This window comes from Plectropomus leopardus, chromosome 11, assembly GCF_008729295.1.
Source record: "Plectropomus leopardus isolate mb chromosome 11, YSFRI_Pleo_2.0, whole genome shotgun sequence".
NCBI lineage: Eukaryota > Metazoa > Chordata > Actinopteri > Perciformes > Serranidae > Plectropomus > Plectropomus leopardus.
Window position 1 is genome coordinate 30,392,870 of NC_056473.1, and position 26,008 is coordinate 30,418,877.

The 26,008-nt window shown below is 41.0% G+C and overlaps 2 protein-coding genes across 2 annotated transcripts in view; both read left to right on the forward strand.

Annotated features, from left to right (window-relative positions):
* Window positions 1–4,403, forward strand: part of edc4 (enhancer of mRNA decapping 4) — a 33,628-nt gene extending 29,225 nt beyond the window's left edge. The window contains exon 30 of the mRNA XM_042495835.1: window positions 1,960–4,403. Coding sequence (XP_042351769.1) covers window positions 1,960–2,143 — 184 coding nt within the window. The 3' untranslated portion in view covers window positions 2,144–4,403. The remainder of the gene's footprint in view (window positions 1–1,959) is intronic.
* Window positions 4,404–6,863: 2,460 nt separating this feature from the next.
* The window catches only part of nrn1la (neuritin 1-like a), a 77,876-nt gene continuing 58,731 nt past the window's right edge, over window positions 6,864–26,008 (forward strand). Inside the window, exons 1-2 of the mRNA XM_042495690.1 lie at window positions 6,864–6,965; window positions 7,971–8,361. Coding sequence (XP_042351624.1) covers window positions 8,304–8,361 — 58 coding nt within the window. The 5' untranslated portion in view covers window positions 6,864–6,965; window positions 7,971–8,303. The remainder of the gene's footprint in view (window positions 6,966–7,970; window positions 8,362–26,008) is intronic.

Sequence of the window (26,008 nt, forward strand, 5' to 3'; positions counted from 1 at the left end):
CATTTAGTGCAATTTACATTTTTTAGCGGTGTTATCTAGGCACTGATTAAATGGAGGGAAGTTTACCACAGTTCGTCCACACATACTACCCACATTGTTTTAATACAAAGCTGGTTAAATATCGTCGAAGTACCCTTTAAATGTTGCAGGAGATAATCTGCTAACTAAACTTTGCTCAGTCTTTTCAAACATAAAAAAATCCACATTTAATTCCTCTTCATGCTCCCTTAGTTCACATTATTCTTGCATCCGTCTGAACATCAATGTGTTCCTCAAAACCAGCTAACGATCCTGCTAACGATCCTCTCTGGTCCCAACAATTCGAACGTTGCTTTTGTTTCTCTTCGGGAAACTTTCATAGATTCTTCTTAGACACCATCAGTCAGGAAAACAGAAACGGAAGGCTCTTTCATCTTGTGCAAAGCCTCAAAAAAATACACTGTATAATTGTAGTTTTTGTCTTCCCCCAATATTAATTGACTCCCATTTACTCATAAAAGCACAGATTTTTCCTGCATGGCTCAAATACAGTTAGCCTTACTCTTTATACATCTCTAATACTTCTTTAAAGTAACCAGTGAGTATCTGTGGTGTTCTTTGCAGTGACATTAAATGCCTTAAAGAGTGTGTTGGCAGTGTTTCGAGGATTTGATGGACCCGTGATGGGTCGAGGGGAACTCTGGCTAGAGGCCAGCTGGCGATGTGGGAACAGCGCTAATGTTAGCCTGGGATCAGGTAATGCTCCGGACGAGGAGATGAATGGTCATTTTAACTGTAAAGACACAGGGTGGAGGAGCAGGACAGAAATAGAGCACCGCTGGACAGTCTAACCACCAGATGTTGGTCTGAAACGATTAACTGAGCAGTTAAATGCGGTGCGGTCCGAGCGAGAGGACAGGACGCAGGTGACAGTGGCATAACTCAATTTCTGCTGCGATATTTGAGTGAAACACAACAAGGTGCACACTCGCCCAGCGGGCCGGCAGCCAGGAAGGAGAACAAGGACGGCGCTTGACATTCAAACTGTGAAAGACAGTTGAGATAGAGGCGGGCGCTCTCACTGTCCCCTGCAGCAGCTCAAAGGGTCAAAACACAAATGCAAGTTAACTTCGTATGCTTTTATAGCTGAATGAAAGATGCTTCAGATTACAGTGAATCTTGTTTCATTTTGTCATTTTCTCCTCATAGACAAACATGACAATGGCCTTTACAAGTTCAATTTTTTGTCATACTGTTTTTTCTCGATGCCTATGTTTTTGGCTTAACAATGTCCTTCCTGCCAAAACCTTCAGTAGATAATAGAAAGGCGAACTCTTTCCGTCTCAGCTTTCCCCCATGGGACCTTAACTCTGAAAAACACATTCAGTAGTTATTAGAGAATAGCGCTGGACCCAAATATTTGACTGTTTGCGTATTCATTAATAGTATTCGGTTTTCATTTTAGGCATTGGGATATTCTTTTTTTCCATGTTTTCGTAGAGGACGACTGCCATTTCAGTGTTTGTGACCCTGCTGCTGCGCCTGTCACACACACTGCGACAGGAATGATCATTTTACCCAACAATTATTAACGGGTTTATTGACTGACTCGAGCCATTTCTGTGAAAAAAGGACGCTTATTATTTCAGGTGCACAATGAAATTTAACAGACTAATTTAGAACACTGGACACAGATTATTGGACTGATAACTGTCGTGAGTTTTTTCCAACTTAACAAACTATGAAGTGTCACAATGGCTGTCAAACATACGGAGGAACACCGGGCTCTCTCTCAGCTAACAGTGAAGCTCCGTGGCGCACAGTTTCTCTCTCACCTGACGCACGGTCTTTCCCCACCTGATGGTGAAGCTGTGACGCACACAGCGTCTGCACGGTCTGTCAACCAACCCCTCTAAGCCTCTCTATTTGTGCCTCTGTCCTCATTATCTGATGTTTCTGTCCCTCTGTGTCCCTGATCAGCTACCTGGAGGACGCAGTGATGAACCTGGACCACTCGGACCCGCTGACGAGAGACCACATGTCCTCTGTGTGCGCCCAGGTCAGGCCGAAGCTCTTCACCTTCCTGCAGCAGGACCCCCACAGCCCGCTCAGCAAGAGGGCGCGGCGCCTGATGATGATGCTGCAGGGTCTCGTCAGCCACTAGTCCTTTTGTTTAAAGAATGGTGCAGGAGAACCTCAGAGTTACAGATCACAAGTCCACGAATGTTTAAAAAGAGAAAGCAACAACTTCACCCGACTCGGAACGGTTCCTCTGAGCTGAGGACGGGACGTGCTGTTGGGTGGTGAGCGAGGACGAGAGGTCCTGAGTGACTGAGTATGAAACCTATCGCGTGGTTCAAGAAGAAGGTTCCCTCCTGCCCACCTGTCTCTGCACATGAATCCAGCTCTCCATTTGTTCCTCCCTCTGCTCTGCCTGCACCATTGAAGTGTCAAGTTAGGACATAGAAGCTGTTTTTGTTTTGTTTGTTTTTTTTCCTGGAAGTACCTTCAATGCAAGACATTAATGGTCTGGACTCCTCTTAAGTTCACTGTAGATTCTTCCAGACCTTCGTTACTGCTGCTTTTACCCCCCAAGAGGCAGTCTGGTTGTCTCTCATCCTTTTATCCCCATCATGAAACAAAAGACTGTCTCAAAAACAACAGCCAGAGAGCCTGAAATTTGGGGTCGTCCCTGCTCCCAGACACATCGTACCTGACACTCCTTTGATGCCATTTCATCCAAATGTGCATAAGACTCAAAGAATGTCCAGCCGAGTGGTCCAAAAGACCGAACATTGCTGTTTTTTTTGTTTGTTGTTTTTTTTTGTCTGTCAGATATGTTGGGATACTAAACAAGCTGTGGTGCAGGGCTGAGTACGCTAACAGAAGACATGTTTTGCCTCAAAATGTCGCCTTGTATCTTAGACTTATGAACAATCATCAGGCTTGGACACCTTTTTTTTTTCTTTTTCCAAAACAAACCAGCATCCTTGCCAACTTGAGTTGCTGCAGGATTACGCTGCCCTCAGTTCAGGTTTTTTTTCTTTCTTTTTTTTAAAATCCGAGCTAATGCCGGCAACCAAAAGTATGTATCATTCAAAGCCATTTCTTGTTGGTGGCATATTTCCTTTCAGTTATTTCCTAATAGGTTGGAGACGACAACCTCACCAGGCAAAATCAGTGTCGGCGCTTTGCAGAGGATCAACATGCCGAATTGTTTTACTGAGTTAATTGAGTTTGCTCCTGCGTTGGTATTCAGGAAGAACAGCATATTTCGTACGTTTTCCATCTGGCCTTGTTTTCACAGATCATCCTAATGAGCGCCTCTGAAGGATACCAATAAGATTAAAGGATGAGAAATAACATTTTTGAAATGTGACAGATATTTGAGGGGGTCCGCCAGGCGGAAAAGAATTCCCCTTTAAGATCTGAAATGTCGAGTTTGGCAGCCGTCCACGTGTACAGCTCTGTCCTGTAAATTGACTTCTCCCTGTGTTTTCCTTCTGTCCGTCTGTCCCTTTTTTTATATAAACATTTAGCATTTGTAAGACTTGTATACTTGCTTTAAGAGTTGTCAAACTAGTTATAATACATAATAAAAAAAAACAACACTTCCTAAAAATAATTGTTACTGATGATGTTATTTTATCAGGCTATTCCAAATAATGTTTGTGAACTTAATGTGCAGTGGCTTATCATAGGCTCTAGGAGGCAGCACTTAGTTGGACTGCAGATGTTCACCCCTTCTTGTTATCTAGGTTTTGGATTCAGAAATCATTCCTGCTCTGTTTTACCAAACATTGAGAAGCCTGCACCCGTATGTTCATCTTTAAAGTGTGTTCAAAGTGTATGATAGTTTGTGTACAGCCCATTTACACACATCATTGTTTCAGTGCAGGGTGACCACACTGTTTTTGTTTTTTTGCTGATTGTAAAATAAAAGTTCTGTTCATTTGACCTCTGTGTTTAGATTCTGTTAAGTCGGATTTGTCTAGCAAGTGCCTTATTGTATTCTACATGTTTTACCGAGACGTTTGGGCCTTTAGACAACTTGTTTGAGCATTATCCAATAGAGGTTCCTTTTTACTTTCATTTATTTTGTTAAGATGCTCTGAAGCAAGGTTCAGTGGGGGAGAATCTGTGTTTTTGTTTGCAAACATTTGACTACCAAGACAACTGATTTAGACCGATATTTGAATGCTCATGAACCAGAGAGAGAGGTACTATTTTGACTTCACCTGTGAGTTTAGAGTGGGACATGTTGACTCCCGCTCTGCTCTGAGTGGGAGTCGTGTGTGAGAACCAACTGAGGCTGGTGTGTATGTTATTTTTCGGTTTCCATTCTGTTCATCTCCCTCTGCTTGGATGCTTATGTTGTATGTTTTACAGTTTATTTTACCCTAAACATTTTTGGAATAAAAAAAAGACTTGTTCACTTTATTGTGTCGTTATTCACGCTGACCTGAAGTTGAGGTGAGCTGCTTTAGCGTCGAACAATCTGTTCCCTCGAGTTAGAACGGCGTGATTCCCTGAAGATGGGGACTGGGAGCCTTGCTCATGAGCACTTCAGCGACCCACAGTGGCGGAAAGTAACTAAATACATTTCCATAAGTACTGCTCTCAGCATAATCACGAGGTACTTGTACTTCAGTATTTCCATTTAATGCCACTTTATATTCTGCTGGACTACAATTCAGAGGGCAGCAGTGGAGTTCATGCGCCACTACATTTACTTAACAGCTTTTTGGGTAAAGATTTTATATGAAAAACACAAAAGCTTAGATAAAGCTGCAGATTGTTAAGGATTAACCCTTTGAAACCTGGAGTGACATCACTTTTTGTGCTGCTTTCAGACACCTTTTAAAAGTATTTAAATCTTTGAACCCTAAGAAAATTGGTGTGATTTCTTTCAAAAAATATGAAATAAGGCAAGGAGCAACTTGGTTGAAAGAAATAGTCCACAAATTGCAATAAATTAGTTCATGTAGAAAAGTATTTTAAAAAGCAAGGGAAAATATCTATACTTAAAATCATATTACAGAATCATTTTAACCCCCTTTTCCAGGATATTTCTTTATTTGTTTATTACCTTTTTTTTCAGGTAATTTTTTCTTTACTACTTCCTTAGGGCCCGCTTTAATATTACAAACACTTGTATCACTCTGTACACAAAATGTATTATATATATAAAAAAAATACCATAGAGATAGCATGCATTTTCTCCATATGCCAAATATGGTAACAAAAAAAACAGTAATAATAATTAGGTGGAAGATGACAAAAATGACAAATTCCAAGGCAAAAGCCCAGAAATAATACGATGCATGTTGGCTGTGGGATCAAAAATTGCATTTTGAATAGGTTTTAAATGGTGCATTTCTTGGACTAAACAGTGTATGTAACACTGTTTTTTACACAGTGTATTTCAGACTTATTGTAGAAGCTGAGCTAGAATTTCCAAGATTAAACAAAAATACACAATCTTTCCAAAATGTATGCCATATGCATAAACCCACCCGAAATTATCCAAAAAATGAAGAATGAAAAGCGCGTACCAGTCCCTAAGGGTTAATATGTCCAACTTTACAGCAGAAATAAACATGTTTACAGCCTGGTATATTATAAAAAAAAACAGGTTTGGTCTCTATCGCTACTTTCAGCATTCATGACAACAGGCCTTTTCACAGCAGACCCGTCGAACTGTCTCAGAAGAAACAACACAGGTGTTAATAATTAAATAAATGATGACTGACCTGCTTTGATTTAAGGATCTTTGTGTCCTGCATGCTGGATCACTGTCTCTCTCATTGGGGCACTTGATTAGCACAGAGTCATCGTCAGCATTATTAGTAACACCTGTGCTGTTCCTGCTATTGACAAGTCAATATACCTGCTGGGGGAAAGGCCTCACTGTTCAGGGAGCTGACATTTTAATTAAGGCTTAAAGTTGAGCGTTAAATAATGACATGACTGCTGTGAGCGACAGGTGGGTGCCCTCCGATGAAGTCACTACCACAGCAACTACACTGGTCAGCTAAAGTACCCCAAATTTACCGAGTGGAGCTGCTGTTTCACTGTTTTCAGTTCACTAAAGTTAATTTTAATGTTCTGGTCGCCTAAAAAAGACATTTGGTTGTACAAAAAGAGCCTCTAAATGAGTCAGTTTATCTAGTAAGTATTTTTTGAATGTTTTTTAGCTTTTAAACTAGTATTATCATTAGTATCATCACAGCTAATCATAGCTGTAAATGCACCATGCTAACTAAGTTAGCAGCTAGCATTAGTGTAATTGCTGCCTTTGCATGCTCCTCGAAAATATTGTATTTATCATAATTACGAGTTTTGAGCATGCCCGACGCCCTCCAAAGTGTAACTACGAGTAGGAAATTTGGAAATTTCGATGATACCCGAGTTGCCAGGTTGTGACGTTCGCATGATATTTCAGGGCAGCAGAAATGGCGGAAAGCATGGAAACAGTGTCAACAATTGATTGTCAAAAAAATATATATATTTTGTTTCTAGTAGCTGTCATTTACTTTAAGTGGTTGCACATTTTAATATATGCATCTATTAGCTAACTATAAAGCATGCCAAGCGAGTATACTAACATTAATAACAACTTTAACTTAGCTAACTAACATTAATGTTACAAACACTGACAATACAGGTCCAGTAAATGAAAAAACGACCTTTTACTTTAAGCATCCATGTTTGTTGCTTTATTCTGACCAGAGCACTTGAATGCATGCATGTTGTAATCACAACTGCACAGCTGGTAGGTACGATATTTCCGAGGAGCACGTGAAGGCAGCATGTCTCCACTCTCCAAAAATCCAAGATGGCCACAATGCCGAAGATGTGGATTCAAAACAAAACAGTCTTCAAAGCAGTGAGGGAGGTCACACGTGTATTAGGCTATTTTCCAGGGTGTAAAGCTGACACTAGCCTACGAGCGACACAGCAACAGCCAACAGGTCACTTTCAAAGTAAGTGACAAACTGACGTGCTACAAATCAAAGTTTGAGCTGGCCTCAACTTTTTTCTCCAATAACGCGGCGAAGCGACAACCACGTTAGTACATGTGTGCGCGTGTTATTTAATTACGGTTTTGTTTCCAGCTAGACTGATAATGTGATGTTAAAATTGGGCTCACACCTTGATCAAAAACAAAAATATTTTGTGATGAAATAAAAACTTTAGATGATACTCCATGGAGATGCTTTGAGGTGAGAAGCAGACAAACACGCGCCTGTGATGACAAATCTACGTTAACGATCACCTGAGCAAGACTTAAAGGTGACTCAGCGATAACGAAGCTGGTCACGTGTCGCTTGCAGCTGTGTGAACACAGCATAAGGTGTGAATGCATGAACATACTGATACTTGTGTGTATCAGAGATACTTTGTTTGGGGGCCACCTTTGCAAAATGACAGGAGGCCAGGGGCCAGTCGCAGCAGCCATGTGCATCTTTCTAAGATGTAGGATTTTAGGATGTTTGTCTTATTTTAGGACATTTCGCTGATTTTAAGACGTTTCTGGGATTTAACGACATTGTTAGGATTTTTGGATGTTTCTAGGATACTTTTAGGATTTTAAGACATTTCTATGATTTTAGTACATTTTCAGGATTTTTGGATGTTTTTAGGATTTTAGGACATTGTTATGAATTTTGGATGTTTCCATTATTTTACATTTCAAGGATGTTAGGATACTTATAGGATTTTAGCATATTTTAGATTTTTAGGACATTTTTAGGATTTTAGGGCGTTCGTAGGATTTTAGGATGTTTCTCAGATTTTACCTCGCACCCTACTGGGGCCAGATGTGGCCCGCGGGCCCTAAGCTGAGTATCACTGATCTAAGGTCTGTCAACTGCAAAATTAAGCTTTGATATCAGAATAATACCGCTGCATTTTTACTCAGTGAGGATTTGAAATGCAGCGCTTTATTTGTAGCCTAATTGAGACTTTTTACGTTGTTTCTTTTGCAGTCGCTAAAGGATCGGAACAACCTAGACCTGTGCAGCTCATCGGGGACTCTCTGAGGTGCTGTAGAGCTTCCTCCTCCTCCTCCTCCTTCTCCTTCTCCTCCTCCTCCTCGGCACGGACGCGCCCTCCCCCTTAGCGGAGCGGATGAGCGCGCCGTGGATGCGCTCGCGCTGGAGTACAGAGCTGCACCGAGGACAGACAGGAGGGAAGCACTTTGACCAGCGCTGAGCAGCGGGACAGTGTGGGCTGCATTTTGTTTCTGGAAGAACAACTTGGGGATTTCGGTGCGAGCCTGAAAGTTATCGTGCGCGCTGAGGACGACTTGTCGGGTCAGCATGGCTTCTCTGATAAACTCTGCGTGCCTCCTCTTCTTGCCTGTTGCTCTGCTACTGAGTAAGTACTGAAAATATGAGCATAATTGTGTGAAAAACTTGTATTTCTCAAGAGTGCATAACTTCCACTGCAGCGGTTTGGTTGTTTGGTGTAGTTCTGCCTGCCAGTCATTGTGCGTAACCGGATGGCACAGATGCAGATCTGGACTTTGAGGGGATATTTATGCGTGTATATTCATCTGTTGTAGACTATATAACCCTTCTTATAGACTTGACTCTGTCCTGCATCCGTGTGCACTGCAAGTCACAGCGTCCCGTAGCTTCCCACATTTATCTCCAGCATCCAGCGGAACATGTGCCGCTGCTGCAGGAGCGATCCGGTCAGGGAGAGACCATAAAAAACAAAAATAGCCTAAAGGCTGTGTATGCAGCAGGGGGGAGTGTTCCTGAGTAAGAGTGGTATATGATATAATGTACCCTTGCTCAACTTGTGCATTACAGTAGGCTAATAGTGCAGCAATGGTACATTCATTAATGTTAAACAGGCAGATGATGGGAACATGTTATGGCAAACCCATAGTAGAGGTTTCTCTTGGGATTCCCACCTACCAACTTGCAAGTTAACAGCATATATACAGTAAAATGTTTATTAACCCTCTGAAACCTGAGAAAATTAGCTTGACTGTTTTCCAAAACATAGGAAGAAGGCAATCAGCAAGGACAGAAAAAATGACCTAAACATTTGCAAGAAAAAAGAAAATTACTGGGAAACACTCGAAAAAAAGATGAAAAAGGATCTTCTTTTTTTTTTTTTTTTTTTTTAAATAAAAAAGAAATTACTTGAAAGAAATGCTTAAAAATATAGTAATTCTGTAATTTTAAATATGTCATTTTCCTTTTTTTCCCTTGACATTTTCCCTTGGAAAATAATTTTTTAAATCTAATTTCTTGCAGTTTGGGGATGATTCTTACCAAGTTGCTCATTGTCTTTTTTTCTCATGTTTTTGAAAGAAATTGAACTATTTTCCCCAGGGTTCAAAGGTCTACATACTCCCGAAAGGCGTCTTAAAGCAGCAGAAGAAACGTGATGTCACTCCACATTAACACAAAGGGTTAATACTCTTGCCCAGCTTGTATATTTGAGTAAAAGTGCAGCAATGGTAGTTTCAGTTACCTTGAATAGGCAGATAATGGCAACCTGTTTTGTCAAACCCATAGTGAAAGTTCCCTTTGGGATTCCCACCTATCGCTCTGCAGGTTAACCCTATATATGCAGTAACATGTTTATTGCAGTGTGTTGCATTAAAGGGACAGTCCAGCAGTTTTATACCACACTTCCTAAAAGCTGTGGGACATACAAGAGATATATTTAAAAAACAACTGTCAGATCAGGCCAGTGTCCAGCTTAAAGTGGTCCTATGGACAGATAGTCCAGTCCCTGCTGTGGACGTGTCCAGCTCCTTCAGTGGTATCTTTGGTATCTCTGTTGTCTCTGATTAATGCCTGTCCTCTCTGATCTGTGACGTTTTATGGATGGTCCTCTCTGAGCAGGTTTGTTGTGTTGCCATATTTTTCCCACTTTGTTATAATGGATTATTGGTGCTCAGTGGGACTTTCATGGTTTCAGTCAGATATTTTTTTTAGAATCCATCCCTGATCTGTACTTCTGCAGAACTTGGTCTCTGACTGGTTTGAGGAGCTCCTTGGTTTTCCTTTGCTTACTGGTGCTGCAGACTGTGGGGTCTCTCACAACAGGTGAGGCTCCCATACAAGGTGCCACCTGCTACTCAGTAACCATTCATACGCACTCACACCCCGATGGCGCAGCGTCAGGAGCAATTTGGGGTTCAGTATCTTGCTCAAGGATACGTAAACATGTTGACTGGAGGAGCAAGGGATCAAACATTCAGATTAGAGGACAACCCGCTCTACCTCTGAGTCCCCACGGTGTCACACTCCCGGAGCACATACCTCTTTCACATATGCACATACCACTTTCAAGTTTTTTATTTTACCACATTTTTAAAAACAGCTTATGTTTTTCATTTAATTTCAGCAAAGTTGTCTTGTAGATTCATTACAAAAAAATCAATATAAAATTTCGCAGGTTGTAATTCAAGAAAGTCGAAAAAACGCCAAGGGGTTGAATACTTTTGCAAGGCACCGTATTTCAGACCCAATACACACTTTAGAAACACCTGGAAGATAATCAGCTCTGCACCCAGGATTTTTGATAAAAGGGCTATGATACGGTGCTGGTTATGGTTGCTTAGCAACCTTAGATGCAGCCTGCCTCCGCATGCATTGAAAGTTGGCACAAAGTAGACAGAAAAGTAGCACCTAGTGCTCAACCTTTTCCAGGCAGTTAAAGATGCAGCATGTTTATATGGCCCCTCATACAACCACACTTAAAAAATCGAAAGATCCCCTCATGTCCCTCGAATGGGTCAAATCCTACATTTCCCATTATGCAACTTGAAAGCACATTTCATTAGACCATCCTTGTCTGGTAAGTGCCCACATCTTTCAAACACCATGCCCACAGTTTGTAACTAAAAACATTTTGTTAAAAATCAAAAGTCTCTGAGTTGAAGCTGATGTAACCCCGGGTGCATCACTAGACGGGTTTAAATTAACCCTCAAATTGCACAAATTGAAACAGCAAATATAAAATACGCTTAATGGAGATACGTCAACTTTGAAAAAACTCACATTTAATACCAAAATGTTTGAACTCTCGTATGACGTAGCATTCGGGTGATTCAAAAAAGCCATAACTCAAACTGCAATGGAAAACTTTTTTTGCTTTTATAGGTACATGATGTACAACAAAGAGTGTCAGTAGGAACTGGCTTCCTCAAGCATGATGCAGAGGGCGCTACAAGAGCTGTTATTGCATCACATAACTCTTCAAAAGTTGACTGGATCATCCAGAAGTTTTGAATCCACAATTCCTCTGTGAAATCGTGGACTGTCAGCTCCCAGATATCTGTCATACCTGGCCGCTCCCACATATAAGGAGCTTGCCTTTCCATTATCGCTCGGATAACACGCCTACGCCGTGGATTGGAAATAATGACAGTTAGTGAGGTGACTGCAACAGAAATAAAGCTGCTAATGTTTTAAACATCCATCGCCATGCTTTAAGTCATATAACGTCAGCCAGTGGAAACGCAGTCATCTCGCAATTGTGTTTTATTGACATTTTGAAAACATCGTTTAAAGTTTTGCTCAAATCTGTGATGGAAACCCACCTACTGTGACATTGTCAAGGGTTACTTTGTCAAGCTTTTTGGCAAGCTTCCTCCGGAGCCACAGAAAACGTTACACAACTGTTTTTTCCAGGCTGCATAGTACGCTTCATGATGAGTAAGGCTGAACATGAGATGTACATTTAGTAGAGTGGCCCTTTAAATTAACAAAAAATCTGAATTGGTGATCTGACATGGCATCTAATCCATTTTAAAAACTAAACTACAGTAAATGTTCAAACTAATCATCATCATCATCATCATCATTGATCATCATCCTGTATGCCTCCACATATGTCAGAGCAATGTGGATGAGGGGGTAGATGGGATGGGGGTCCTGTGGGAGTGTGACACCGTCAGGGGAAAGAAAAAAAAATGTCCCTCCGATGGAGATAAATGATGAATGAATCACATCTGTCCCCCTCCTCTTGCTCAGCAGAGTCTCTGGAGACTCCGTTCAGCCGAGCATCTGAACCCGACCAGGAGACACTCCTCTGCTGCTCTCATCTCATTCACTCACTCCGTCCCTCCGTCATGTTACTCACACACAGGAAAGAGCTCGTTATGCATTAATATAGGATATTTTTACACACAACTCTTGCTTTCTTCATATCAAACTGCGTGTGTGCTAGTGTGTTTGTGAGTGTACATTGACGTGTCTTCGAGCAGATTCCTGTCACCTTTGACTCCGACTATCATCAAACACAAAGTCTTAAAATATCTCATCTGAAGATCAAAAACGTGTCAGAAAAATGTCAGTGCTTCAAATACACTGAAATGACTATTAAAACATAAATTGGCTAAGATTAATAATAGGATCAGTATTTATAGCTTCTTTTGATCACTATGGATCTTTACAGCTCTGAGCGTCTTTTCCTATATGTCATGCAAGACTACACTCGCGTAGAGTCTCTCCAACATACTTGTATTTTGTAATTTTTTCTTAGTCCAGTGGGAGGTATTTCACAATATTTATAGAGCATTCGGCAAATGTTGCAAATAATCTAAAACGTTTCTCAAAGGGAAAAAGCAGGAAGCATTGGAGGGAGAAATTTTAATCTGCTCAATATGTGCACAGTTACCGGCGCATGCATTTTATATTTCATGTGTGGCGCTTTTACTCAGTCAGCGGCATCAGAAGTTCTGTCTCTAGAAGTGAAGAAAAAGAAAGAAATGACATACTGATTACATCATAAATATATATCTGCAGAACAATCGGCCTTTTTCACTGAGGGAAAAGCTCAGGTGAATAATAAAGCTTGATCATCTCTTCTCTTTCGTATCTTGGTCATACTGTCACGGCTTTTTAGGTTACTGGCTCAAGCAACATTTTTACTTTAGAGACTTGAGTCATAGTATTAATTAGGGGGCGACCGATAATGGATTTTCAGGGCTGATATCGATAATATTAGTAGTTTATTAGACCAATAACCGATATTTGGAATCGATATGCATTAAAAATTAAATCTGTCTATCAACATTGAGAATCTGAAATAAAACAAACTCCAACACAAAAGTTTTTATAAAGGCCTTTAGCAAATGTTTAATCAAAACCGAAACTTTCAACATCATATGCAGCAAGTTCCCAGAAACTTTTTTACAAATAAAGTCAAGTGAAATGTTCAATAAAAGATAAATAAATAAAAATAGCCATCATAGATCTAGATGTCCTAGAAAAATAACATCCAATGGATTAGATGGGGGACCTGAAGGGGTTAACTTTATTTTAAAGTGGTAACTAGTATTGATTTTCTCTGATTTATTGTGAGAACACAGGGAGCCCCTTTCTGTGTCTTCTTCCTCTCCAGTTGAGTATCAGTGATCTGTTTGTCTCCGCTGTCTCGCCTCAAAAAGCTGCACGTATCGGGGCCAGAGACACGGGGAGGTTTCCCCTGGGTGCAGGTCTCCTCTGTGCGTCATCAGCGCCCAAATAATCACATTAAAAGCACTCCATGGGCGAGAGGGAGAATATATTTGGCTTTTAATTGTTCTCCTCAGGAAACACGTCCTAACCTCTCTCTCTAAGTTCCCCCTCAGTGGGTCGACTGCAGTGATTTTTAGAGGTGTTTTTTTTAAAAATGCAGCATAGACACATGAAGTGAAACATTCCTCATTAAAATAGGTTTAAAAGTCTCATGGAAAACTGCCTGTGCTCCCCCTCCCTCCTCCCTCCTTTCCTCCCCATGCGACTCACAAAGATCACAGTGTGTACCGCTGAAAACACACACACACACACACACACACACACACACACACATTCACACAAACTGCGTCCACCACGCTGCACACTTTTTCCATCCTCCTCCTCCTCTCCTTCTTCCTCCTGCTTCCTTCACCCCCCTCCTCTTTCCTTCCTTACTCGTAGCAAACCTCATTTTCTCTTACTTCTCATGTCTCTGCAGTCATTAATATCTCTCTGCCATCCCTCCATCGCTTCTCTTCTTTTTTATTTCAGACTTACTCATGTCTCTGCTTCTGCTTCTTTCATCATCTCCTACTCTTTTTCCCCCACTCTTTTCCGTCCTCCCTCCGTCCTTTTTATCAGGGATTCACAAATATTGATAAATCTGATAGAGAGAATCCTGTGTCACATGTTTCAAATCAAAGCAGAGACGCTTAATGTCCAGGATTTTTTTTTTTTTTTTAGCAGAAGGATCTTAAGAGTTGTCATGATATATAGTACATATCCCATGTGAGCCTTGCTGTCTGACTGACATGAGATCACAAGTGAGGAAACATTGCAGCAGTGATTACTCGTCATCAAAAATGGAGCAAAAATAAAAAGACTGTTGAGACATTTGCCCCTCCTCTCAGTCACTACCATTGAAGCCTGTGTGTGTGTGTGTGTGTGTGTGTGAGTGATGGATCAATTGAAGAGTCTCTGTCTGAACTTGAACTGTGTTTCTTATGAATTTGACTTGCAAATTGCAATAGAAGCAAGAGCTGTGTAAGATGCCGATGGTAATTTAACCTGACTGACCAGGTCAAAACATTCAGTAACGTTATGTTTGGCACACTGGCATCCATGTTAAAACAGATTTTGAAACAGTTCACCATGAGGATGTGCGCTGTATGTCCTCATTTTATAAGACAAAGCAGGTAGCAGCTGCACCTGTCTCCTCTTTCAGTCAGTTCAGCCTGAATAATCCTAAAGCTGAACATGAGTCCACTGAAACGTCAGTGTCACTGTGGCGAGTTCTGCATCATGCTCTGCTCTTTGGGGACTGGAGAACTGAAAGAACATTTTTTTAAAATAACCTCTTATTTGTGCATGGAGAGCACACAATACTTAAGTTGAGTTAAAGATTGTAATAATGGCACATTCATTCTGGTTAAATCTGCAGTTAGTGATTTTTTTGTCCACATGGGGGCAGCAGAAGCAAGTTATGAACACAGCATTGACATATTATCACCTTTTACGTTTATGGCAAACTTGTTATCTCATTGTTGCTTATTAAAAGGGTATGTAACCATTTTCAACCTGCTTTGTTTCAAAACAGTGTGGGCTGTCTGTACTGAACTGTGGTAAATGTCCCTTCACATATCCAGTGCCTAGATTTCCTTCCTTCTGTCCTTGCGAAACACCGCCGAATGGTGTTTCACTGCCTCTAAGGGTTGTTTTTGGAACTACAGGCTGTACTTCCGCACTTTTGTGTTGCCAGTCAACCCTGCTGCCGCCACCAAGCACACAAAGAGTGTACAGATCATCAAGAGAAACACCTGCCGCTCTCGGTCTCTCAAACTCCGAATGCTGATCATACAGTAAAACTAGTGTGCTGTTTGAATATAAATTGGGATTATGTTACTGCAGTGGCTATTTCTCTCCTAATATGTTTTCAGAAACATATTTTAACTCACTGTTTAGCTGTAATAGCGAAAGTTTGTGAACAGGAAGTGGGTGCCATAGTGCTTCCTGCAAAGGAAAAACGGAAATCAAACCGTAAAACTCTAAAACCCTGAACAAACATAAATGGAAGATTCTGTTACTCTGCTGCGTTTTTCTCACCTCAAATGTTTTCAGAAACATGTTTTATCTTACCGTTTAACTGTAATAAGAGATCCTGCCGGCCACCATAGTTTCACACGGACCAGTCCACAACACGTCACCCACTAGTGAGAGTGTTTATTGGTTCAATAAGGTGCAATGCATCCTGGTAGATGTAGGTTTTCTACCTCTTGAGCAAAAGCGTCCTTTTTCTCTGTTTTCTCTGGTCATGTAGCACCACTTTCAAAAATACTTGTATCCCTCCACTGCAGAGACAGCCTAGTTTTGTGTGAGGGCCTTCTTTATATCGGTTAAATACTTCTTCAAATGAACAACTGTCTTAAAAACAACATTACGAGACTGATGAGAGTGAACCAAAAAGAAAAAGCTGCGTCCCAGACAGTGAAACAAAAAGCTGAAACTCATTTTAAGCGGCAGGGAGCTCCAGGTGATAATTCTCTGTAGGTTCATCATTACGAGCTCTTTCACGTTGTCATGTTGTTTTCACATTATCATTTAATTCATTGTTATTATAAAAATATTGATTATATATGCTTTTTAATTGTAACATTGTCATTAAATCAGACCCCATTTGTTGTACTATTCATGGTCAACATTTTATTAGCAATAAATATTGAATGTATTTACACTCAGTAATTATTCCTCTTTATAGTTGTTTTTATTGGCAGTGGCAGAGTCCGCTATTCATGTGCTGGATTCAAACAACCAGCAAAGTCATTAGAAACTCTTCTTTCTGCTCATTAAATACATACTGAATTAAAATGAACTTAAATACAGGTAAACACTTCATTTTTAGGTTTACTTCCTTAGGATTAGGCTGCAAAAGTATGGGATTAGGTTAGAACAAAACATCATGGTTTGGCTCAAAATAAGTACGTTCGTTTCTAACCTAATATAACGTCACAAGACATACATCACCAGCATAGTATGCTTTACATCCTACCAGGCCAGTTAGCCCAATATTTTGTGTGGACGTTCATAATTGTATACTCAAGGTCCTCCTGTAGTTGCAGTGATTCACAGTTATTGAAAAACCTGTTTTATTGGCCGCTGACTCCACACTCCATGTAACCAACCACAAGTTTTTGGGAGGTCGGCTAAAAGCTTGTCTGCTGTAGACCACATTTTGGCCTTCATTGTGTTTTAAAAGCTGACATCCACAACAAAGTTTAGTCTCATTTTAAAGCGAAGCATCTGCAGATCAATTACATACCTGATACGTTATGATCCACCAAAGTTAGACACGATACGAGATGAATCAGTCCATTTTTTTCCCCACCTGTTTTTCCTAATTTACCCTCGCGCTCTCTTTCATCCCTCCATCTCTTCCACAGTCTCCCTGTTTGTGTGCTGTAATCTTCTGTCAGTTGTTAACCAACATGCAGACATGTGTGGTTGGAAAAGACACACACACACACACACTCTTATCTAATTAACTGGCAGAAGGATACGTGAACGTGCACACACTCACCTAAATCTTTCAAAGACCCTTAAACCCCTCTAAGGGCGCACTTCAATCTTACACCAACAAACACACTGAGCACATATACAACAGCATATGCACACATGTAACACACATATATTAGTGTCCTTCATATTTTTTTGTATCTGCACCTCCTCCTTTATCTCCTCAGGGGGGTTTGTTTATGTAAGTGTGTGTGTATGTAAGTGTGACACTTTGTGTGTGTACACACGTGTAGAATGAAGAAAGGACTGGATTTAGACAATTAGGACCAAAAGCTTTGGTTATGTGTGTGTGTGTGTGTGTGTGTGTGTGTGAGAGAGAGTGGGAGTGTGAGTGTGTGTTTGTGTATGTGTGTGTGTGTGTCAGGGTACCTCTAACAAATACCAAGTAATGAAGTACCAGCAGAGCATGACTCTCTTTTCCCTATCCACAAACTGCACTGAGCATGAATATTCATACACACACACAAACACACACACACACACACACACGCGCACACACACACGCACACACGCACAGGCACGCACATGCATTTTAAAGACCGTGAATGGCATGCACCCGCACATATACAGTATGGAGTGTGAGTGTGTGTTTGTGTATGTGTGTGTGTGTGTCAGGGTACCTCTAACAAATACCAAGTAATGAAGTACCAGCAGAGCATGACTCTCTTTTCCCTATCCACAAACTGCACTGAGCATGAATATTCATACACACACACAAACACACACACACACACACACACACACACGCACACACACACGCACACACACACACAGGCACGCACATGCATTTTAAAGACCGTGAATGGCATGCACCCGCACATATACAGTATGAGGGAGTTTCTGTCCTCTGTAGTAATCAGTCCAGTTGAATTCATCCCCTGTTTTCATCGTGAGTCGTGTGTGTGTGTGTCTGTGTGTGTGTGTTGGCACGTTGCTCCCCAAACCAAAGTTTTAATCTGAGTGTATGTGTTTGATATGCATATATGGGAGTGTGTGTGTACTAATTCTCCTTAAACTCTTCTTGCCATAACCACACACACTCAGTGCATTTACATGATGTTAGAAAAAGTTTAGTTATTGAGTTATTGAGTTAGTGTGACTAAAGCCGGACTTTCAGGGGCGCCCAGCTCAGTTGGCAGAGTGGGTACCCCACGTGCGGAGGCTGCATCCTTGCCACAGCGGCCACAGGTTCGATTCTAACCTTGGCCTTTTGCTGCATGTCATCCTTCTCCTTTCACGCTTCGACTGTCCCATCCAATGAAGTCCGAAAACCAATAAGTAACCTTAAAAAAACAAAACCTGGACTTTAAAAACACATGTAAATATGTTAGTCTGGCTAAAATTGTGTCGAGTCTAATTTCTTGAAGTCGGACTAACACACATAGATAATGCAGTTGGGGGTCGGGTTGTGCAGTTGGGTTTAGTCTTTCATGTATACGTCTCAGCCTGAACTGGTGTAGACATGCTCCATAGTCCTCACGCCGGGCTTTGACCCAAAAGTCGAACAGCATGATTTCGTAGACAAAAGCCGGGAAAAACAAAACAAGACAAAGGTACTACGTCAAACGTAGAGTACGCACAAAATGTACAGCACTGAAAAGTTATCCATGTTGTCATTGTTCGTATGTGACATAATAGGTCAAGTGCAAGAGGGTCCAATAGCAACTAGCTGAAAGGGGGCACATCGCCACCTACCGTGGAGGAGTAGGACATACCTCCTTCAATAAATCAATTCTCCCCCAGTGCTTGTATACTGGGACAAGGACAGAAGTCCAATTAAATGGCCTAATCAAGCAATAACCGTAGCTCGACTAAATTGTGCATGCAAACGTGCTACGTCTTATACCTCAGTGTGTACAGAGAACATATAGAACAGTACTGGTAAAGAGGAGAGGACTGGGTGTCCAAGGTCAGAGGAGCGCTTGTCTTTTAGTCTGCCTCCACACCACAAACACACACTCACAGAGACATACACACAGACATTTGCAGTAAGACTACACAAATACACAATTCTATAGGGAAGCAGTGCAGAGAGCTTTCAGTCTGAAAGAAACGAGGGAAATATAGAAAAGTGAAAAACTGCAATGTAGTTTACAGGAACACAATACATGAAAGCGGTAGGAGAGGTTATGAAGGTGAATGAGGGAGGCAGAGGACAAGTGGAGAGAGAGGACGGAGAGAATAAGATGGAGAGAAGGAGGAGGAGAGAAGGATAGAGACGCAGAGAGAGATCAGGACCTGTATTTATCAGGCCTGTCAGAAAAAGGCGGACCATCATGGATCACTGACCAGAGCCTCCGGACAATTCAATTTAATAAGATCTGAAGCCAAAAAAAAGGAGAGAAAGAGATCCTGCAAAAGCTCTCCAACTCTGGAAACGTTGAATAAAACCCAGCAGAGAGGAACGGATAGACAGAAAACCAGCAGTCCTGTTCAGTGAAGGACGAATGAGGTGGACATCTGTTTCCCACACTGTTTCAAGGAAGACTTTGAGTACATTAGCAGCGTAAACAGAGACAAGGGGGGCATGTTGCAACTGATGATGTCGTCATTAATCAAAATGTAATCAGGCTTCCCTCTAAATGGGCCGAAAATGTGATAACGCCTGTTACTGTAATAAATGGCCAGATTATGTAGCATCTTTAGATTGATAATGCTCTCATCTTGTCCCTGATGGGCAGAGCATTACCCAGCAACACAGTCAGAAAGGCTCTGCATGTGAGCAGGAGCAGACTGGTGACCACTGCAGTTCACTAATGCACTCTATGCACAGTGCACAGTATGCTGGTGTTGTTTTAAAGCTGCAGTAATTGATTTTTTTGTCCACTTGGGAGCAACTGAACAGGCTGCATACAAAACACGGACATATTTTCACCTATAAACAATTAATTATGGCTAATGTGCTGGCAAACAATTCCCTTTTTAACTTTTACAGCAGACACGGCCCAACATTAGCATTTATTTGCAGTTGTGTTTCTGCCCACCTGACAAAAAAAGTTTAATCTTAAAACTCTCTTTTTTGAGCAGTTTTAGTATCTAACTCCAGTGGGGTGTATCTGTCTCTTTATTTGGTTAAGTGCTTCATTATGTTCAGCAGCTTGTTAATAAGTTGGTCAGATTGCTGTTAAGTGCTGAGCAAGGAGGGTGGAAAGAGGAGACGCCACTGTCTAAAATGACGTCACAGAATTGGGGACAGCACATGCACGGTAAAATCTGCTCCGCAGTTGCCTGGTCTTATCGGACGATTGCCCGGAAAATGCAGAGCAGATTTCAATGTGCATGTGCTGTCCCCCAATTCTGTGACGTCATTTGAGAAAATGACTTCTCCTCTTTCCACCCTCCTTGGTGCTGGGCAGGTAGAGTATAATCGATAAGCATCTACCTGCCGCTAAAAAAGAAGCTGATCAGAGCGCCATGTGAACTAAAACAGTGAAGCTGCAGGTTTTAAAACCAAAACAATAGCTGTGTTTACATGCACACTTTTTTCTCAATCTGATTAAAAATTTTCGGGGTCAGCTGTTCTCGAATACTAGCTAGCGTACATGTAGCGACGCATGTAAATGGAGCAGCAGTGTGGCATGTGCAAAAACTATGAATATAGTAACTTGAAAGGGCTGCCAACTCTTGCACTGAGTTAAGACAATTGGAGCTTTTCACACACTCTGACGCCAAAGGTGCATTTTCTCAGCATCACAGCTCTCTCTCCCTCTCCCTCCTGGAGTGAGTGCGTTACTATGGTCACGGGTGCGTGTCTGCCCCACCGGAAACTGAAGTCAAACTGACAGCTAAATTGGATATTTTTTGTCTGTTCAGCGCAGTATTTGCTGTTGTTTCAATGAGTTTGGATTAAAAACAGCATCCAGCCATTCGGCGCTGATAATAACACCCTGAACATTTGTGTCCAGCTGTTTTCTCAGCTGACGACGTCCAGTAGTGTAACACGCGGACACGAAAGGTGGCTTTTGGCCTCGGGATCCTACGCTGAAAGGACTGAAAAAGCGACCGTATTTGATGACTTTGGAATGACAACAGGCTGCATCTTCATGCTAAACTAGGCTAATGGGCCGCTGCCTCTGGATCCATACTTTACAAAAAAAGGACATTAATATCAATCTCCTCCTCAAATTCATGGAGAGAAGAGCAAATAATTTTATTTCCCAAAACCTTGAACGATTCTGCTTTGTCGATTCAAATTACTGATTTGCATTCAGCAACTCTGCTTTTGCAGCTTCCTGAGCAGTTCAGTCAATGTGAAGTCCTGTTCTTGTGTTTTTGTTTGTCTGCATCCTGCTACAGATGAGAAAGGAAGTTGTTTGAATAAATGTACTCAACCTGCGAGGATGTGAAGTGACACGATCATTAAAAAAAGATGTGCATGCCTCGGCGGATGAGCACATATGCAGGCGTGCACCTGCCCCTGCGTACCTACCTGTGTGTGTTTGTTTGTGTATGCTTGCATGCATGAACGCGTGTGTGTGGGATAGAGGGGAAGGTAAGGTGGACAGAGCGCGGGCTTGAGGCTGCGGGGCCGAGGGCTTTGAGGCTTAGAGACGAAGAAAGAGCACGATCGACCGCAGACTCCTTCAGAAACCAGACAGAGGAGGTAAACCAGACGCAGTCAAAGGAAAGAGAAAAGCAAGCCAACGGGAAAATCAAACCAAAGCCATCAAAGAAGTGAAGGTTGAGGAAGACGCATTTGTCTGCCTGCCTGAGTTGTTCACAACTGAGCCAACCTACACAGACATTTAGACACGTATAGCTGTTTTGGATGTCAGGATCTTAACAACTCACGACCTTTCTATAACCTAAACCTTTAAGAACTTGTGAGACGTTCGCATTCAATACTTTTCCTTTGAGTTTCACATACAAAAATGCTTTAGAAATACATGCCAGAGAGAAGTCTGGTCCTTGATTTTTACATAATCATGTTTGAGATTCTTCATTTCCTCTGTGCACCTTCTGAAAATCTTCAGTTTTTTTTTAAAATGCATTCAATATCCTCTTCCATGCATTTTAATATCCTTCAGCTGAGTCCAGCTCCTCCTGAATGGCATCTTCTTCTTCCCATGCTCATCAAGTCATAATGATGTTCTTTCCATTTTTCTCACTCATTTTGTGAAAGCAAAGTCACTGTAGTTGTAGTCATAAATTGGTTATTGTTATGCGTTTGTTAGCTTTGCTGTGATGTGACACATTTGCTTGAGCAGTCAGGCTCGACAGCACTGCTGCTAGAAGCTTGTGAGTGTACCTGAAACTTAGATTTAGTATCACCTCCTGAGCAAGGCTGAAATTGAGCTCCAGGAACTCCTGTAACCTCTAAGTTTGTAGAGCAGTGATGTGGGTCGAGTCAGGTCCGGGTGGTTGATTAACCCATAGTTTGCTCTTTGGGCAGTGCAGATTGGATAAGTGAAGCTGAAACAAATTTCCATCTTTTATAAATGGGATGCTGTTTGGGCCATATCTGTGTGTCTCATTCCCACTGCACAAAAAACCTAACATGTGGCTTTTTAATGCAGTGGGAAAGTGTACATTTGGCATTCGAGTGTCTCTGCAGTAGTTACAGGTATTTATTGCCTCTGGCATTGATGGAAACACCTAAATGAATGCGCAAATTTCAGCTCCATAAAGGAACTATTTGTAATTTACAGCCACCCAGTCCAACTGAATAGGGGGCAGCATTTCACCCTTTTAAATGTTGCTCTTCTTCTGTGTCCATACAGCTGAAATTTACAGTCATCAGTCATAAATAAAGGAACTCATAACTGACAGCAGAGCAAGAATACAACCGGTGAAATGATGATTTTATTAGCTCAGTTTTAGCAACGCTGCAGTAACAAGAAAACAGTCACATCACACCATTTAAAAAGTTTATCGTCAACTGTAAGCCTACAGTTTATGTTGTCATTAGTTACACCAATGTTAGATGTTACTTACCAGTCTGTTTGCCCCATTTGGTGCCCCCATGTTTGGAAAAAAATGCAGACAAATATCCCTCTTGAGTGCCGCCATGGTAGCTAAAACATGATAAAGTTCCTTGGTCCTAAAATAGAGAAAACATGATGCAGTGCCATATGTTGCCCATCATGCTCGAAGACTGTCTGCACGCTGGCGACCCACCAAATCTTCATTATCATATCATTATTTGAACAGCTTCCTTTTGCATGTGTTCAGCTTTCCTCGCATGTTTAAGATTCCATATATTGTGTAAGCTACGCTACGTGCCTCTGCCCTTTTTTTTATTTTTTCGCTACTGCCCTTCGGATAGTCTGAGTCCGCCACTGCTCAGAAACATACACGCGGCTGTAAATACACACATATGCAAATGTGTTGATAACATGGCACAGCTACAGGTTCAGTCCTAATCACTCACTGCTCTGAAATGTAAATGTGGATGGAAATTAACACATTTATTAACACATCCCCAGGTTATCACACACACGCACAAACAGACCTAATTATTTACTGTGAGTTGAGTAACAGAACTTATAAGGATCTACTTTGATTCTTGTGCAGTAATTTATACACACACATATACATCAGGCTCTTTATGGAGACATAACAACACACAGCACATTCAGCCCCTGGGACAGGAAGTGGAAGGTTAGATTTCCATACTGCGTACATTAGAGGTGTTTTTTCAGCCAGAGGATGGTAGCTTCCTGTTTGTGTGTGTGTGTGTGTGTGTGTGTGTGTGGATGCAGCCTGGAGGGAATAAAGGTGCAGGTTCAGACCCAAGAAATCAGCTACAACAGGAACATCTTTCATCTTTTTAGTGGTGAAAGATTTAAATTTTTCTTTATTTTAACGACAGCGAATCTAAAACGGTTATGTTCTTAGCTCTATAATGAGAAAGATATGATTATCACAATCATAAATCCTCACTGAAACACACACACTCACACACACTGTTTAAATAGATCATTCTTACCCCGAGCCGCTGTCCCTTGGGTGTTGATTTGTGATGGACCAAATGAATAAAAGTGACATCATTTGAACTGATGTGTAAAGACTCAGGTCTGAGGTTTAAAAATCACTGCGGGGATGAAAAAGTGGAGCTTGTTTAAGTCAGCGGGTACGTTGTTACTTCTGTTTTTGTTGCCATGTAAACCAACAATCTCGATTGTGCACTCCTGTTTTCCTTCCACCCTTATGTTTGTGTCGATGCTGCCTTATTAGCCTGGTGTTGCTTGAGAATAAGTCCTTTTTTATGATTTTCAATTTTTTGTGATAATGGTTTTGATCAAAATTTAGGCTATAGTTTGTGATGGTGTCATATTGAATTGATTTTATTGATAAAAGTAATAATTATTAATTATTTTTAAAATTATTTTTATTATTTATATTAATATAATATTTTGTTCCTCGCGTCAAAAAAATGATGTCGGTTTGAATATTAGAGACAGCTTTAAGCATAATGCAGTCCAGTTCCACAAGAAAAAACCCTTAATTGCATCAATAAAAACTCAATACGCTAAACAGTGACTTAAACCAACGGTGGGTAAGAATAAATACTAATAATATATCTAAATCATTAAGCTTAACTGTGCCAGCTGCAATCGTAATACTGTGTAAAACAGTTGTTATTGAGCCGAATTTTGCTCTTTTGTTAAACGGTTTTGTAGTTAATCCATATTTTATGGCTGCTGGGAGACGTTTGCCTTCAGGGCTTTGAGCCAGATAGCCCTGAAGTTTTAGGAAAAAGATCATAATTTAGGTTCAAAGGAAAACATTTCTTCCAGAAAGTGCTTTCTGATTGAAAGCCCTGAGGGTTAACTTGTGCTTAACTATGTGTTGTTTGATGCGTGTCAGTGGAGTCAATTTAAAATAAACTTTACTGCACCTAACCAGCTACAATTTGTAAACATAATCTTTTACGGCCAAAACCGAAAAAAAAAAAAAAAAAGGGTGGCAGCTTCTTCTGTAATACTGTGTGATCATATATCGTCACATATTGAATACAGGCCCCTGAATCAAATCTGAATCGTATCGCAGCAGATTGAATGAATGACAGAATCAATGTAATATAATATTGTGATGAAGCTGGTGATTTACACCCCTATGGCAAAGAAAAATTGGTGTTTTGATGTAATATTTGGCCATTTCACAGTATGAAAAGCAAAAGTGGTAATAATAAAAATCAGTGATGGCTGAATTTCATTTAGCTGCTTTAGTTTCAGGGCATGTTATTGTGCGTCGGTTTTACAAAGCAGGTTTCCATTAATTAAATTGAAATTGCAAATATACTACACTGCTAATGGAAACACATCAATTTCGAAAAAAACTGCCATTTGTTGAAAAAAGTTTTTACGCTCGGATGAGGTGGTATTTCAGGTGATTTAAAAAAAAAACCAACATATTTTGCGAAACTGCAATAAAAAAACAACTTTTTTTTCCGCTTTCTTCACATGATGCTATAGCTCTGCACTTGTCTTTGGTCATGATGCAGCAGGGGTTATTGCATCACTTAGCTCTTCAAAGGTTGAGCGAATGATGCAGAAGTTTTGAATCTTCTGTGACATCGTGGACTATCATCTCTCAGAAATCCCTCAAACGTGGCCGCTCCCACTTATCATTCTTAATTTTATTTTTCACACATTTTTGCTGCCGTGACAAGTCTGCTGCTTCTTTGTTCACTCATTCACTAACTCCATATGTAACAGACACATATCGCTGTTTACTCGGCAGTGAGCAGTAAATTGAGATGACAAACTATGAAACATGTTTAAAGCTCTGTTTATGAGTTCCTCTGTGATTTTGTATCCCGGGAGACGCTGTGGGTTTACACACCGAGCGCTGACAGTTTGTGTGTTACAGTGTCTCCACGGATCTTTGCACACACAGATAGTGTGTATGTGTGTTTGCCTGTGTGTGTCTGTGTGCGTGCTCCCCTGTGTGTTGTGCGTCTCGGGAGTGAGGTGCTAACAGTGATAAGTTACAGCAGCAGCTTCAGGTGCTGAAGTCAATAAAAGCTCATTAACTCAACA